The 16,157-nt window shown below is 36.3% G+C and overlaps 1 protein-coding gene across 1 annotated transcript in view; it reads left to right on the forward strand.

Annotated features, from left to right (window-relative positions):
• SWAP70 (switching B cell complex subunit SWAP70) overlaps window positions 1–16,157 on the forward strand; it is a 1,273,088-nt gene that overhangs the window by 738,383 nt on the left and 518,548 nt on the right. The window contains exon 4 of the mRNA XM_044059373.1: window positions 7,038–7,262. Coding sequence (XP_043915308.1) covers window positions 7,038–7,262 — 225 coding nt within the window. The remainder of the gene's footprint in view (window positions 1–7,037; window positions 7,263–16,157) is intronic.

Genomic DNA, 16,157 nt, shown 5'->3' on the forward strand with positions numbered 1-16,157 from the left:
AAAGTCAGAGATTCATCCCCCTATGCCACAGATCCTATATCGGAAGATGTATGTGCCTTCCTCTCGGATTGTTGGACTAGATGACTGCAGTTTTGTTAATGTTTAGCTACAAAGTGTTAAGATGTAGACTCCTCTGAAAGGATTTCACATTTAGAGTCATTGAGCTTGCCTCCTATTGTTGTGAAGCAAGGATGCCTTTAATGTCTATCTTTACTGAGCTTGCTGAACCTAAGGCAGCATCCACTTGAGTTATCTGGAGAATTGGACACTTCATTTGTGAAAGTTAAAGAGGCAGTACAGGCATACCTATGTGACATGATGTAGATCTGTGCCCAGCAGAGGCAATGTTACACTCAGTCAGAAGACTGAAATATGGCATTCTAAAAGTTTCTAAGGCTTAGTTACAAGATTTTTTACAAGTCAAAGTTCCTTCATAATGTCACATGTTCTACATTTTGTAGATTTAGTGTACAGGAAAACATAAACCCTAGTTCCCTGAGGAATTTGTCCCGTTGAAGTGCATTATATAGTTGGTATGTGTACTGATGCCACTTACATGTCCAGAATTATTCCAAGAGACTAGATATTGTGAGAGGGGCCTAGCTGTAAGGGGGTAGAGGTTTGTAATTGTCACCAAGTGATCATAAAATACTGAATTGTTAAGTTGTTGAAACTTCTACTTTGAGGGATCTGCTGTCATATATTTGTCAAAATAAAGTAAATATTAATTAAAAATTAATTATTAATGAATTTATGCTTAACCAGTGAAGAACACTGACAAGTGGGAACTGTTTTCTGGTCCAGCTCAGGATTGCAAGTATTGAACAATCAGACTAGTGTGAGATACATTTCAGAAAGTATTTCTGCAGCAGCAAAGGCTATATTTTGAAGTTTAGCAGTAAGCAGTTGATACAAAGATATGTTCCTGAAAAGTTTTGTACATCATTCTTTCACACAAAGCCTGCAGAACAATAAAGAGAATGTGCATTAGTTCATTAAAGTTTAATTACACATTAATCCACAACTGTCTGTCAGTATGTCCTGATTTACCCATGACTGGTGTGGTTAGATCAGAAGGGCAAAACCCAAGTGATTAAACAAAGCCAACCGTGGTTAAATCCTGATATATCCACAAACAGGAACTTATTATTGCTTTTATACAGTGACATTATTTAAGAAAGAATTTGCTTATCTTTCTTAAATGATGTCTTTGTATAAGGCCGCTATAGTGTTCACTGATGTACTACGCATGCGTATGCGATTTACGTTCCCATGCTTGCACGGTATATCAGTGCAGTGCAGGAGAAGCAACAGAGAAAAAAGAATCTCCATTTTTTTTGTTTGTTTTTTTGTCAAGATTTTACTAGGAACAGTGCAAAAGTATAAGGGGGATGAGATACATTTCTGATTCTTTAATTCTGTAGAACGTACCTGATTTTTGTGGTATTTTGCTTTGTCCTCTAAGCATATGCTAATAGAAAATCTGGCCACTCAATGGTGCTTCAGGGGCAAGACATTTTTTATTTTATTTGCTTGATTTACAATGGGCAGGCTGGTTGGGCTGTCCAATCAATGTGCTCACTTTTGAATACAAATGAGCCATTATTATATAACAGTGGAGAGATGACATAATGTTCCTGAACTGGTTTTGACTGTTTTGTGTACTTGCACAGTATCCTTGACCCTAGTTATTTTTAAAAGCTGCAACTGCACATATTCCATTTACTAAAGCAGTGTTTTAAGTTGCCAGAGATGGAAACGCTTGTTCCCTGTTGGCAACTGGTAAGCTTCATCGGCTTCTATTGATCAGTGCTATTCTGTATTACTTAATATTACAGTTCTGCATAAGTGTGTGTTCTGTGTTATCTTCAGTTATTGCCTGTTGCACTGTTATTTTGAGAACTAATGACTGCATAAGTATGTCTGTTGCTGTTACTGTTATATGATTTCTGCCTGCTATCTAATCCACTGCAGCATTGCAGTCTGTTGAACTTCTGGCTCTCTCAGTCATTGTGCACTTACTCCACAGACACCACAAATCCCCTTACAGCCTCCCCAGGTTCCTTTATACCTCTCCTAACAAAACACATCTGCATTCAGTCAGCTCACCTTCACTCCTCTTACTTTACTGCTCACTGCAGTGTTGTGCACTTTGCAATAACTAGCCATATTCCTTACATCACTTATCTCTTTTTTACAGCACACTTGGTCTGCCTTTATCATCTTAGCTCAAGTCCCCCCCCCCAGCAACTGCAGTTATTTCCAGCCAAGAATTACACTTTTTAATAAGGATACCCACCAGAAAATTCTGCATAGGTGAATGGATGTTTGCAGTTCTTTTTATAGCAAATTTGGTACTTTTACTAGTTATTTTTTCAAACATTGTTTCGGCCTGCTTGCACACCATCAATGGCTCCCCCCACCCCAGACAGCTATAGCTTTGTCTCTCACCACTAGGTGGCACAACTAGCAATATACTTGCTGTATCTTGTCCCAAGTAAATCTGCCTCCCCATTGGATGTCCTGTAAAGTAAGGCTAGTACCATTTACTTGGTGTATTTTGTCCCCAGACAGATTCGCCTTCCTTTGTTGATTTACCTACACACCAAGGCCATACAAGTAGTATTTCTGCAACTATCTGTTTACACTCCTACCTTTCTGCCTCTAACTCCTCCTTGCTTTCACTTATCTTACAGCTCTAAGGTTTCCACTTTTCATACTGATTGTTTTTCTTTGCACTCTTCTCTAAGGGGGGGGCAGCCCACTCTGTTCGCCCTTGCTATGCTCAGGCTAACTCCGCTCTTCTACCCTACCCCATTCCCACCCATCCCTGAATCATCTAGACTTATACAAACACTAACCACTCCCCCAAGCTAACCTAATATATTATACCATGCTCTTTCGCCTGCCCACACTGTATACCCTACTGCTATATGCATACTATCTAACATCCTACACTCACCTACAGATACATGTCCATAGCCTTACACAATATTGTGCTGTTACCGTCCATTTCTCACTCTCCTACCTTGCCACCTCCTCTCAACTCTCCAATCACATACCTATTGCATACTTCCACTGCAAACATGTAGTTATCAGCAGTACCACTAACCAATTCAGCAAACACCTTTGCATACTCCAAACTGTCACACAAACATGCATGTATATAATCACAGACTTTCCATAGTGGTGATATACACCCCAATCCCGGGCCACATACTGCACAACATGCCATCATGCCTACCATTCCACCCCTTCCGCGCATTAAAACTTCAAACCTTCTCATTCTTAACATGAACCTTAGAATCCTAGTTAACAAAATCACAGACTTTCATGCAGTCATTGCACAATACTAACCAGACATTTTTATAGCAACAGAAATTTGGCTAAACCCCCATATAAGAGACCCAGACATGCTCCCACAAGGTTATTGCATACACAGGTTAGACAGGATGAAGAAGAAAGGAGGCGGGGCTGCAATTTTCTACAAAGATAACTTAAGTATAGACTACTTACCCATCAAATACCCTTATGATAACAACTTTGAAATCCTAGTAATACGGCTCAGAATAAATCTAAAGAAAAATATTGCCATAATAGCAACTTACATACCTCCAAACAATACTCCCACTGGCATTGAGGAACTCATAGCTTGGACAGCCTCAACCTACACTCATGAAACCATTATCACAGGTGGCTTCAACTTAGACTGGAATATTTGCACTGGTGATAACCCCTTCACCTTCATAAATCTACATTGTTTCTCCCAAACTATCCAGTTTCCCATTTGAACAGATAAACATAGCAAAAGGGAATCTATCTTAGAGAGGTCACTTATTAACAGCACCACCCACAGCTATCTCTCCAGATACTTTCCAAATAATTTAAGTGGCCATAGACCTACCTACTTAATCCATCATCAGCTCAACCCACCTAGAACCATAGTTTGCAAAGTTGTACGAAATACCAAAACTTCTCCAATGAAGCATTCTTAGACATGCTCAATAAATGTAACTGGACACCACTCCATCATCTCCAACTCGACCAGGCCATAACATACTTCAGTGACACATTACTAGCTATTCTAAATAATGCTTAATAGCAACTCATACATATTGTGTTAAAAATAAGAGATTGCCCTGGATATCAAAAGAAACCATTTCATTTCAAAAACTAAGAGACAAAACCTGGTTTCAATACCAGAAAATGAAGGACAATAAAACTCTGTTAGCATACTAGCAGCTCTGCAATCAAACAAAGAAACAATGCAAACTAGACAAAAAAAAAACATATTATACATCTGTGCAAAACAAACATGAAAACAATCCCAAAAAGTTCTGGTGGGCAATTAACTCGCTCCTCCACCCAGGTAAAGCCACAACCCAGAACCAACAACCAATAACCAAAGTGTGAGTATTGCCTCACAAATCAACACCAACTTTATAAACACCATCCTCTCCTTAGTTACAGGGAACAATTCCACCCCACCATCTCTTCCACCTAATGTGGAAACTAACAACAACTCTTTTGACCTCAAACCTGTCCTAACTAACAACATAAGAACGATGCTGAAAAAACTGAAACCTTCTTGCTTAGAAGCTGACCAAATCCCCAATGAGTACCTCAAACTTTCAGCTGATGCCATAGCTCTGCCTATCTCCATTCTGGTAAGTAGATCTATAGCAGAACAAAATATCCCAAAATTATGTAAAATTTTATATATCATAAAGGAGAAACATCAACAGAATTAAACAATTACAGACCCATAGCCATCCTTTTCCTCTGTGTCAAAATTCTGGCAAAATGTATACACGCTCAATTACTATAATACCTGCTGTCTCACAACCTTATCTCTCCCTCCCAACACAGTTTCAGACCAAAACACATCACTATCACAGCCCTAATTAATTTCTCTAACACCTTCAACCAACTCAGAAATTCAAACCAGCAAGTAGCATCAATCTTTCTAGACATGTCAAAAGCATTCGACACTCCTTAATACTCTTGCTCACCAAACCTAACAAAGACTTCCCTCTCCTGGTTCCTAAGATATCTTTCTGACAGACAACAAGCAGTACAATGGAAATCTGAACTTTCACTACTTCTGCCTGTCTCATTCGGAGTTCCCCAAGGATCCATACTAGGGCCGCTTCTTTTCACCATCTTCTCTAATGATCTAGCATCATCCACAAGACACACTAAAGTAGTTCAGTATGCAAGTGATTCAACTTTAGTCTCAGAAGATACCTTACCAGACTGCCAAATAGTAGTCCAACAAGCTATTAATGATGTCAAACATATCTTACCAGAAGCAAACAATCACCTACCATCCCTCCTTTCACCATTCTCTCAGCAAGCAACACAGTCTTCCAACCAGTTGAACATACAAAACTCCTCAGCATGACTATCGACAACAAACTCAGATTTGACCAACACATAGCCACCACAATTAAGAAAGTTCACATCAAACTTGGTATAGAAGCAAGTCATTCCTCACTGACAATACCAGACTAGCCATATCCATAAGCTTCCTCCTCTCTACGCTCCTTTATGCTTTCCCCCTCTTTAGCAAAAAAAAAATCAGACAACCAAATTGGAAACTTGCTACAATAAAATAGCACACTTTGCAGCCAGCCTTCCCTACCAAACCCACCATTGTATTGCTCTACATAAATTGTCTCGAGCTACCTAACCTTCTCCATTTCTTCCAGTTTAAATTCAGACACATTGTCATCTTCTATCCTGGCAATTGCCTATCCCTCAAGGAACAGGACAGTAGAGAGTCAATTATCCAAACGTCAGTTATTCGAAACAGCAATAATTTGAACGCAGCGTTCTGATGTTTTGGGTAGGAAAAATCATAGAGACTGAATATGTAAACATTATATGTGTTTGCTTGTGTGTGTTTTATGAGCTTGTAGCCCATTCAGGTGTGAAAAATATTCTTTACTATCCATTGGAATCACTGAATGGTTGAAAAGTGTGCAGGAAAAAAAAAACATGATTTTAGAAGTGCTTTATCTGGTTCAGTGTATGCTTGATTATCCGAATTTCCCTAGGTCCCAGTTAGTTCAGATAATCGACTCTCTGCTGTAAATAACACATGGATAAAAGAAAAGATTTAAAGAAATGAAAAAAAGATAATGAAAATATGTTTCTTTGACTTAATATTATATTATAATGTAACAGCCTTACCGGGTTCCCTATTGAAATGTCGGTATTTGTAATGCTGAGTGCCAGCGCACTGAAAAAAGAGAATGAAAACGCAGAAGAGCAAATCTTGAACATCGCTCTTCTCTTTTAAACTTGTTTTTTAAGGGATCTAAGCCCCACAGACACCCTGGACTTATAAATACCAACTCCTTGGGAGTATTCTGAGATGGCCATACCTCAGAGAATAGGGCGTATTCTGAGAAATGGCAGTCTCAGACTTGGTATATGTAAGTCTGTTTTTTTTAGCCATTCAATCTCCATATTTCAGGACTCGCTGAAGCGGGTGCCGACATTTTAAAAAGTAGCCATCTTATATAATTTGGCAAAATAATAATAATGATAATAATAATATTAATATTAATAAAGATGTTTATTTAATAGCCTGTGCTCGCTTCCATTTAAATTTTACTTCCATTTGTACTACCACTAACATGAGCTGATGCAACATTGGTTTAACATCTTATGCAAAGAATAGAATTTAACAAAGAAATAACATACATAAGTGACAGGCAAGAATTTAATTGCAACAAGCTTCCTATGTGCTTACTTTATCACAACACAATGATGTTACACATGTTAACTTTAGAGGTACACTGATATTGTATTAAAGACAAATATTGTTGAAAAAATAGATTTGTGACCAGTACCTTCAGGTTACAGTTTTCACACAGCTAAAGACCCTCCAGAGTAAAGTGTGTCATGGTCTTATACACTTGAAGTGCTCTGTTCAAGAAGTATTTTTTGGTTATCTGTCTGGTTTTGTTCAGCTTATTTACTCCTTAATTTTGCTTAACCACTTTTTCTGTCTCTGGAATTCTTTGCAGGTTGAGTATCTGCTGAAAAAATTGTCAGACGTTATGGGAAGAGGGTGGCAACAGGAACAGTTTGAGCAATATAAAGCATCCATTTGTAACAAAAATGGCCTTTCTGCATGGGAATTAATTGGACTGATAAATAGCAGACAGTTCTGTAAAGGCATGGACCAGCAGACAGTCTCAGTGGCAATTAATGAAGTCTATCAAGAACTCATTCTAGATGTGCTGAAGCAGGTATGTTTTTCTTTAGAAATGTGCTTTACGATGTCTTCTTAGCACCCTGTTGCTTCAGCTAAGTTGGTTTTGTACAGTATTTCTTATAAAACTTGTTTTGCAGTTTTGGCTGGATGCTTTTTGAAATTTTGAGGATTGCAGATGACATGAAAGTAACTTTGCCATTCTAATGTTTTCTTTCTTTCTTTCTTTTTTCCATCTGCCCTCTTTCTTTTATACTGCTCTGTAATGGTATCCAGGGAATCCAGCACAGCCTCACATGAAAAGCTGTGCACATGCTATGACTGTAGGTGCTTGTTTTATGTGTTGTTGTCTGTTTCTAAGCTCTTGGCTAGTACCAGAGATGAGGCAATTAACAGTTACAGTAATTGTCCCTTCTTTCTTACTGACTGGTGTTGTTTTCTCATATGCCATCACATCATACTTTACGTATCCTAATCCACCTGAATAATTTATTCTCTATTCTCTTGTAGCTAGAGCCGACATTATGCATAGGTGAACTAGGTAACTGCCTATTGCGCTGTGTTTGTAGGGGCACTCTATCCCTAATTGTTTATTTATTTATTTTTTTAGAGCAAATGTTTCTTTGCTGTAAAAAATTAATAAATAAATAAAATACTCTTTCCAAATAATTCTTCTTTTAACAAAGTATTAGTTTAAGGGTGTGCACACTTATGCAACCAGCTTATTGTACATTTTTTATTTTTTATATTTTTCCCCTAACAGATTTGTTTGTTTTTCAATTGAATTGTACAGGTTATAGGTCACATTAAAGGAGGGAAAAGTGTTGCAATGATTTATTTTGGTCTAATTTTTTTATATCACAAAAACCTAGCATTTTAACAGGGGTGTGTACACTTTTTATATCCATTGTAGGTATATATATATATATATATATATATATATATATAGGATCCGGACACATGCTTGACTAGCATATGTCCGAATCACAAAATATCGAATGCACATACACGAAAGCGCTTAACATCGACAAGCGCTTCCGTGTATATGTGCCTGTTTCATAGATCGGACTACAGTGCGGGTAAGGGAAAATTCCCTTTTCCCCACTGTAGTGTGATCTTGAAGTGAGAATAATAAAGTAGGGGGTGCATGGGGGCAAAGCCCCCCCCCTGCAGAAACGTCAGGTTTTTTTTTTACTACACATACACAGAAGCACTTTTCAATGTTAAGCGCTTTCGTGTATGTGTGTTCGATGTTTTGTGATTTGGACATATGCTAGTCAAGCATGTGTCCTAGACCCATATATATATATATATATATATATATATATATATATATGTATATATATATATATATATATATATATATATATATATATATGTATATATATATATATATATATATATAAAACTATCTAATGCATGCATATTTTTGAGTGTGGGGATGTCTGGAGTGTGCTGCTTGAAATATCTTGTACTGTCAATTTAGCAAATGAGTTTAATGACTGAATAAGCCACAGGTCATGAACTGAGTTCTTTACGGATCCTGACATGGTGGCAAAGTGTAACCAGACATGTTGCATTACAGCTCATCAGTGTTGCTGCTTCCTGACCATTTTTACTATTGTTTTAGTGGAACAGTGAGAGCACTGCTGTTGCCATGTTTTCACACTTATTTGGTGTTAACCTGTATGCAAAGGTTAAGCGACTGAAGAACGATGCGAGAGGTAAGTTCTTCTACATGGAGAGCAGGGAAGTTTGCCAACTGCAAATATCATTGATTTGTGTTTTTTGTGGAGATGTTTGCACTTGACCTTGAAATTATTATAGCCAGGCACCTGTTGCGGCCCTAGTAGCCCTTCAGTCCCTCTTCCTGCAGAATAAGGCTGCTGTAGGCAGGACTTTACAATGCTGTTAGTACCTGGACACACTCCCTGAAGCTGTGCAATGCAGTCCCAGTTGCATTTTGCTGGGGTGTGTATTTATATACAAGGCACACCATGTCATGGCAGCCTAGCAGTATACAGTTGATGCACATGATGACATATCAAGGAACCATGTGTGACTTAGTGAATCACATCTAGCATAAATCACTTTAGCACAGTTCTTTCCAATCACTGGGGTGCATAAAATGTCCTGACATACTACTACCGCATGGTTAATGGGTAGGGAAGAATAATTGTTCACATCATACTAGGCAGTACAATGTTTGGTGCATCTTATTGGTCATAGCTAAGTACAAGGGTAGTATCCCTGATGGGACATTTTATGTCTAGCCATGCTTCCCATTTGATACCCAGCTGTGTGACCTCATAGGTCTTAAACTATCCTTACCAGAGCAATAGTTAAATACTTCTCATTTGTAGCAAATTTGTTTTGATTGCATCATGCCTTCAGTGTACTAGGGCATTTCTACTGTAAACAGCATAGCTTTCCAGTTTTTTTTTTTTTTGGGGGGGGGGGCAATCTAGCTAAGGAATAACTCAGAATTAAACATTAAATGAGTAAATATATACAAATATACATAAATAAGTAGGACGTAAGTCTTGGAGAAGTTTTTAAAAGTTCCTGGGTCTGGGTAGGACTCTGATTTTATATTTTATATCAAGATAGAGAGCTTTAAGGTCGTACCTAATGAGTGAGGATGTCGCACTGGGATGGAATACGATTCATCGATCAGTGAAGACAAGGTCAAGGATGTTGGTTAGTGATTGCCCTCCCTATCAGGGATTGATATCAGATCAGGCAAAGAGAAAGAAATAGGGGGGTTCTAAATGAAAAACTAGCACTGGTAGAGTTTTAGTAGAATCTAGTACTGAAGCTGTTTTTAAAAAAGGGATAATTAGTGCAGTATATAAAATATTGCATGATAACTATAAGAATCAGTCAGTGGAGGTTAGAAATGATTGGGGAGAGAGAATGGCTAAGCAATTCACAAAGAAACAATGGCAGTATATGTGTATGTCTCCCAAATGTGCAACAAAATCTCCAACATTTAGGATTTTTGCTTGTAAATGTTTACACAGATATTTTTATACCCCCAGGTAGACTCCAGAGAAGTTTTCCTCAGGTAGATAGCAAATGTTGGAGGTGTGGTGGGGAAGAAAGAGGTAAATGGGAACATATATTCTGAGAGTGCATTGAGTTGGCAAACTTTAAGGATCCCCTGTGGGATGCACTGTCAAAGATGCTGGGTGAGCAGATTGGTGTGACGAGGGAGATGAATTTTCTGAGCTATGATACAGAAGCAGAATTGCCTAGACATGGTAAGACCTTGCTGTCTCCAATTATGGTGGCTGCCAAAAAAAAGAAATTACTAGAAAATGGAAATCAACCTAAACCAACTATATTAGAAGTGAATATAGAAACAGAGATAAAACAACTGGAACTAAGATCTATAGAAAAAGGACAGAGCAAACTACATAGCAAAAAATGGGAATAATAATAACACGCGCAGTCTCTACACATGGCTTAATAAACTAAATTTCTACTTTTACAATCCGCATAAACTTTAAACGTATGCAAGTTTCCACCCCTTCAGGTAGCATTGAAGCAACAGAATTGGCGAGTGAAACAATGTTCACAAAGCAGAGGGAGAAGGAAAAGGCATTCATCATTGGACCAGGAACAGGGCCTGACTCTAGACAAGAAGAAAAGGAGGATGTGAACAAGGTAGTGTACAATGTATTGTTGTGTAGTTTACATATCCACAACTGCAGCTTCTAAATAAAGGTCCAGCTTTTGGATCCAGCCAAGACCGTGAAATATGTGTATGTTGTATTGGATCTTCGTCTTTTTACAAGGAATGTTACAGTGAAAACTTTGTTTCTGGGACAGGGACAGTACAATAAATTTAAGAAAGCAAGAGTTTTTATCCACTGGTACTAACCACTGAAGCTTTTCTAAAAGTTTCTGAGAAAGAATTACAACAAGTGATACTGTGCAATAACAGTTAAGGTAAAAGGTTTTATAATTTAACTACTGATGAAGGTGATGCTTTAAATGAATTACAGGCTAATGATAGTATTCAGGTATGCCCAGCTGATAAAGGTGGGTGTGTAGTGGTTATGGATGAATCCTTTTACCTTAAAAGAATGCAGGAACATTTGTTTGACATTTTAATGTATAGAAAAAGGACTTTGAATGTGGTTAATAAATTTATTAAAGGAGTGCATGAAGAGTTATATGACCTATTGATGACAAGGTCCATAACCTATGAGATGTATATGTATTTTAATGTTGAGGAACCTGTTTTTCCTGTTATGCATGGTCTACCAAAAATTCATAAAAATCCCACCAAACCACCCAGGAAACCTATAGTGTCTGGGCAATGGTAGGTGATGCAGCCACTATCTATCCATGTTGAAGATAAGTTGAGACCTGTACTGAATTAAATGTAAACACTGAATGTGTTAAAGGATACAGAGGACTTTTTGGAAGGCCTGCATAGTGTGTTACTCAGGTTAGTGATGTGTCACGATTTGTTTTTGTAACCATAGATGTTCATATTTTATTTACGATGATTCCCAATGGATATGGGGTAGAAGCCATTAGGAGTTTTTTATCTGATATTAGTGATTATGCACTTTCTGCGGTGGTGATGCTGCAGTAGCGTTGTCGCCTCACAGTAAGACGCTGACCGGTTCGACTCTCAGCTAGACTGTCTTCTGCTTGGAGACATGTGTGAATGGGCATACCTTCATTGAAGGTTGCGCATTAGGGCTGGCAACTCAGCACGTAAAAATCAACTGCCAATCATTAGCGGACCAGAGTTCTGCTGTGGCAACCCCTAACCGGGAAAAGCCAAAAGACACAACAAGTGATTATGCACTTTGTTAATGTTTATTTTTGATTAAATGTTTTTACTTTTAATGGTGAATTATGCCACCAGAAAAGTGCATTGCTATGGACACTGCATGTGCCAATAGTTATGCCAATATGGTGATGACTTTTTGGGAATTTCAGAATGTTATAGGGGATAATTGGGTTAATGAAAGAATAGTATATTACAAGAGATATGTTGATGATGTTTTTTTTTTTTTTTTGCTATGGTGTGGTACACTGGAAGAACTACAGGGGGTTGTGAATAGGATAAATACAAGCACTGATTTTTTTAAATTCCCAATTAATATAATGTATGATAGTACTGATTTTTTTAGATGTAAAGATCTCTAGAAATGAAATATGTGGCTTAAACACAGGTATTTTTTAGAAAGCCTTGTTGGAAGAATAAAACTTTGCATCTTTATTATATTTATAAGAACATATTGAAGGGAGTTTTTATGAGCATTAAGGTTACATTAGAAAATATGCTCAATTCTATCAGTAATGAAGTTATAGAGAGGGGGTATAGCAGTAATGATGTTACAGAAATAGTAAATCAAGTAAAATTAATGAGGAAAAGTAGAGGGAAGCATTTTTCTGCTAGAGATAAACAAAATAAAGGGAGCTTGGAGGACAGTAAAATAGTTGATAAAAATAGAAACAATAAAAATAATGTAAAGGTCACCTTAACATATTCTAGTAGTATTAATGTGATATGTGATATGTGATACTATTAGAAGGAATTGGCCTATCCTATTAGCAGAAGAAAGGTTAAGGAATATAGTGAGTGGTATCTTTAATTTTTGTTTTAAGAATGGGTTATCATTAAAAAGACAATTGTGTTATGGTAAAGATAAAAATAATACAAGACCAGTTTCACTTAGGGTAAGGATGTTCTCATGTAAAACCTGTAAAGTCTATGGGTCCATAACTACCAAAAATGTGTTTATTCATCCAATGACCAAGTTAAAATATTCACCCACTGTATATATGGAGACTGTAAAAGTAGAAATTTAGTTTATTTAGCCATGTGTAGAGACTGGCCATGTTATTATGTTGGGAAAACCAACAGCAGTTTAAAAGAAAGAATTTTAGAGCACTTGGGGATAAACGGAGAGATGTAGCAAGCAGTATTCTGAATAAACATGTCAAAATGTATAATGGATATAATTCTGAGTTTATGGTTCTGCCGTTGATGTATGAGAATTCTAGAGGTGGCAATATAATTGATAGGACTGAAAATAATGAAACAAAATGGATTATTCTGTTGCAGGCAGGTAAAGGCTAAGGCTTTATTGGTAATGAATCACTGAAACTAGCACTTAAAGTTAGGAAATTATATCATTAACACTTAAATACATTAGCATGGTTATTAATTGAATTCTATTAATATGTTTTAATGAATGTTTTAATTAGAAATGTATTTAAGGTGTTTAAAAAAAATTTGTATGGTCTGAAGAAGTGCAGTTTGCAAAAAAAGCACTCACCTGAGTTATTAAAAATTATTACTTCAGCCAAGGTGGTTGGTTGTCATGTGCTTTTTCTTTGAATGTCAGAATCTAAACAGATCAATGTAAAACGATGATTTAAATATATTAAAAACATGACATAAGAAAGAAATCAGCCAATAGGAAACATTGTGTTAATAAGATCCAGCATACACAATTAATTAATTTAGCCAAAATATTTTACATATCCTAAACAAGATGTTAAAAAATAATAAATCTTAATTTCCTAAACGATTCTCTTGCCTTACTTATGGGAAGCCAGTTTGGAGGCAAGAGAATTCTTTTGGCAATTAAGATTAAATGGCACTTCTTCAACTGGTCTTAATCATAAGATATCTTTGAACAGTGTATTAGTATTGAGCTTATAAAATGTCATTTTTTTGGATTGATCTATTTAATTTTTCTTATATTTAACTACTGATTACAGTGTTTTTTATGCTATAGTGGAATCATTTAACTTCTAGTAAATTCTCTTTAGCCACAGCCCACTAACCCTCCTGCCCTGTTTTTATTATAGTAACTCTGATGATCAGAATGTCATGACAATATAATTTATTTATGTATTGATTGATTTATTGACATTTGATTACCAGGAAAGTCCGACTGGGTAGAAACCCATATTCAGCAGAGGCCCAGGGAGAAAGGTTCCAAATTATTACAAAACATTTTAAAAACAATAATTTTACAGTCTTCAAAAATAAAATAAAACAGCTGCAGTTAAAATAATTGTAACAAATTAGAGATAACATAAAAACATTACATAAGAATCAATACAAGTTATATGAAAGTAATTTAATAGTTAAAGAAATTTTAGACAGTTTGTAGAAAAATTAAAGGTAGGCTAGCCTAATACAAGCAGAAATTGCAATATGAAGTGAGGGGAAAGTAGGCTTATGGTATATTTAGAGAGAAAGTCATAGAAGAGAATTTGATAGCAGTAAGGAAGTAAGTGAAGAAGGGAGAGTAAGGAGGCTTAAGGAATGAAAAGGTAATTGTTCACATTTAAGGATATAGTTTATCCTGGTTTTGAGCAAGAACAGAGATAGATTTTAGGTAAGAAGTCTTTCAGATTGTTTTTGAAAGATGGGAAGGAGGGTATAGACCTGATGGATGCAGGTAAAGAGTTCCAGATCTTAGTAACTTTGTACAAGTTCAGACAATGCCCAGCAGATTTGATAGGTTTGTAGATAGACAGGAGATTTTGGTCAATGGATTGCAGTGATCAACTGGGAACATAGTTGTGCAGAATGTTTTTTAGTGCTGGACAGGCAGATGGTTGCTGGATAATTTTATAAGTGGTAAGAAGCGGTGTATATGTTAGTTGATGGGGTAGTTCTAACTATTTTAGGAGTTTCAGTGCAGTAGTGGGTTCTAAAAGGGAGTTTTGCTGCAAATTTCACAACTCTGTTATAGCATTGTTTAAGTTTTAATTTTTGTGAAGCCTGGAAGTTAGTAAGGATGGGAACACCATAAAGAAGAGCAGGGAGGAGGTAAGTAGTGGCAAATGTAGTTTTAGTTGCATCAGTGAGAAAGTTTTTGGCTCTGTAAAGCATCCCTAGTTTTTGATGAGCTTTTCTTAAGCAATTTTGTATATGCAGGTCGAATGTAAGATTATCATCCACTATCACCCTTAATAATTTGCTATGAAAATAGACTTCAGTAGTTGTGTTTATATAGGATGTGGGCACAGGTTTGAAGGTGAAAGTGGATTTGGTAATATGTGGCTGTTGGGCAAAGTTGGGATTAGATGCTGAGGGATCCTTGGTTAGAGATGCTATACTGTGTATAAAGTAAGATATGAACTGTATTGCAGTTTCAGTTGATGAGTTGCCATGAGAAAGGTTTGGGTTGAATTTGTGACTCGGATATAAGATTTCTTTAATGGCTGTCCAAAATTTTTTAGGGCTGTGTTTAGTATTATTCTGAAAGTTATTATAGATATTATAGTACAGTTTTTCTCTTCATTTATTTGTTTTTTAGTACAATTGTGAAGCGTTCTGAAGATTTCAAGATATTGAGGTGTTTTATATTTTTGCCTTTCTTTCCATGCTTTTTCTCAATCCTGCATTAGCATTCTGCTCTTTTTGGATATAGGATATTTAGAAAAGTTGTACTGAATTCTTTTTATACGATAAAAACATTAATATCAATAATATAATTTATATTATTGGTATTAATGTTTTTATCGTATAAAAAGATTGTTTTTAAGTTTAACCAATTATGCGAGTGTATAGTGAATAATAACTGAGCATGCTCAATTGGTTTGAGATAGGATACGGTTTTGATGAATTTGACTGGTTCTGCTTGGGGGGGTGCAACTGTTCTATAATGATGTAATTATCTTTCATATTACTTTATAAAGAGTTAAATGGGATGAGGCTGATTTTATCTGATGAAGTTGCTTTTAGTTATTAAATAAAGTGCTTATTTTTTGTAAAGTTTTACATGTTAATTAATTTATAGTGTTTTAAATATTAATAAATCATTTCATTGTTGATAAAAACGTGCCATTTGTGGACTGGGAGTAGTGTATTGATCCGAGTTTGTCTGGTTCTTGGAGTTGTACATAGAGTATTTGCTAGGGTCTGATACTAGGATCCAGT

The sequence above is a fragment of the Protopterus annectens genome, chromosome 17.part0, assembly GCF_019279795.1.
Source record: "Protopterus annectens isolate FY-2018-M chromosome 17.part0, PAN1.0, whole genome shotgun sequence".
Taxonomy (NCBI): Eukaryota; Metazoa; Chordata; order Ceratodontiformes; family Protopteridae; genus Protopterus; species Protopterus annectens.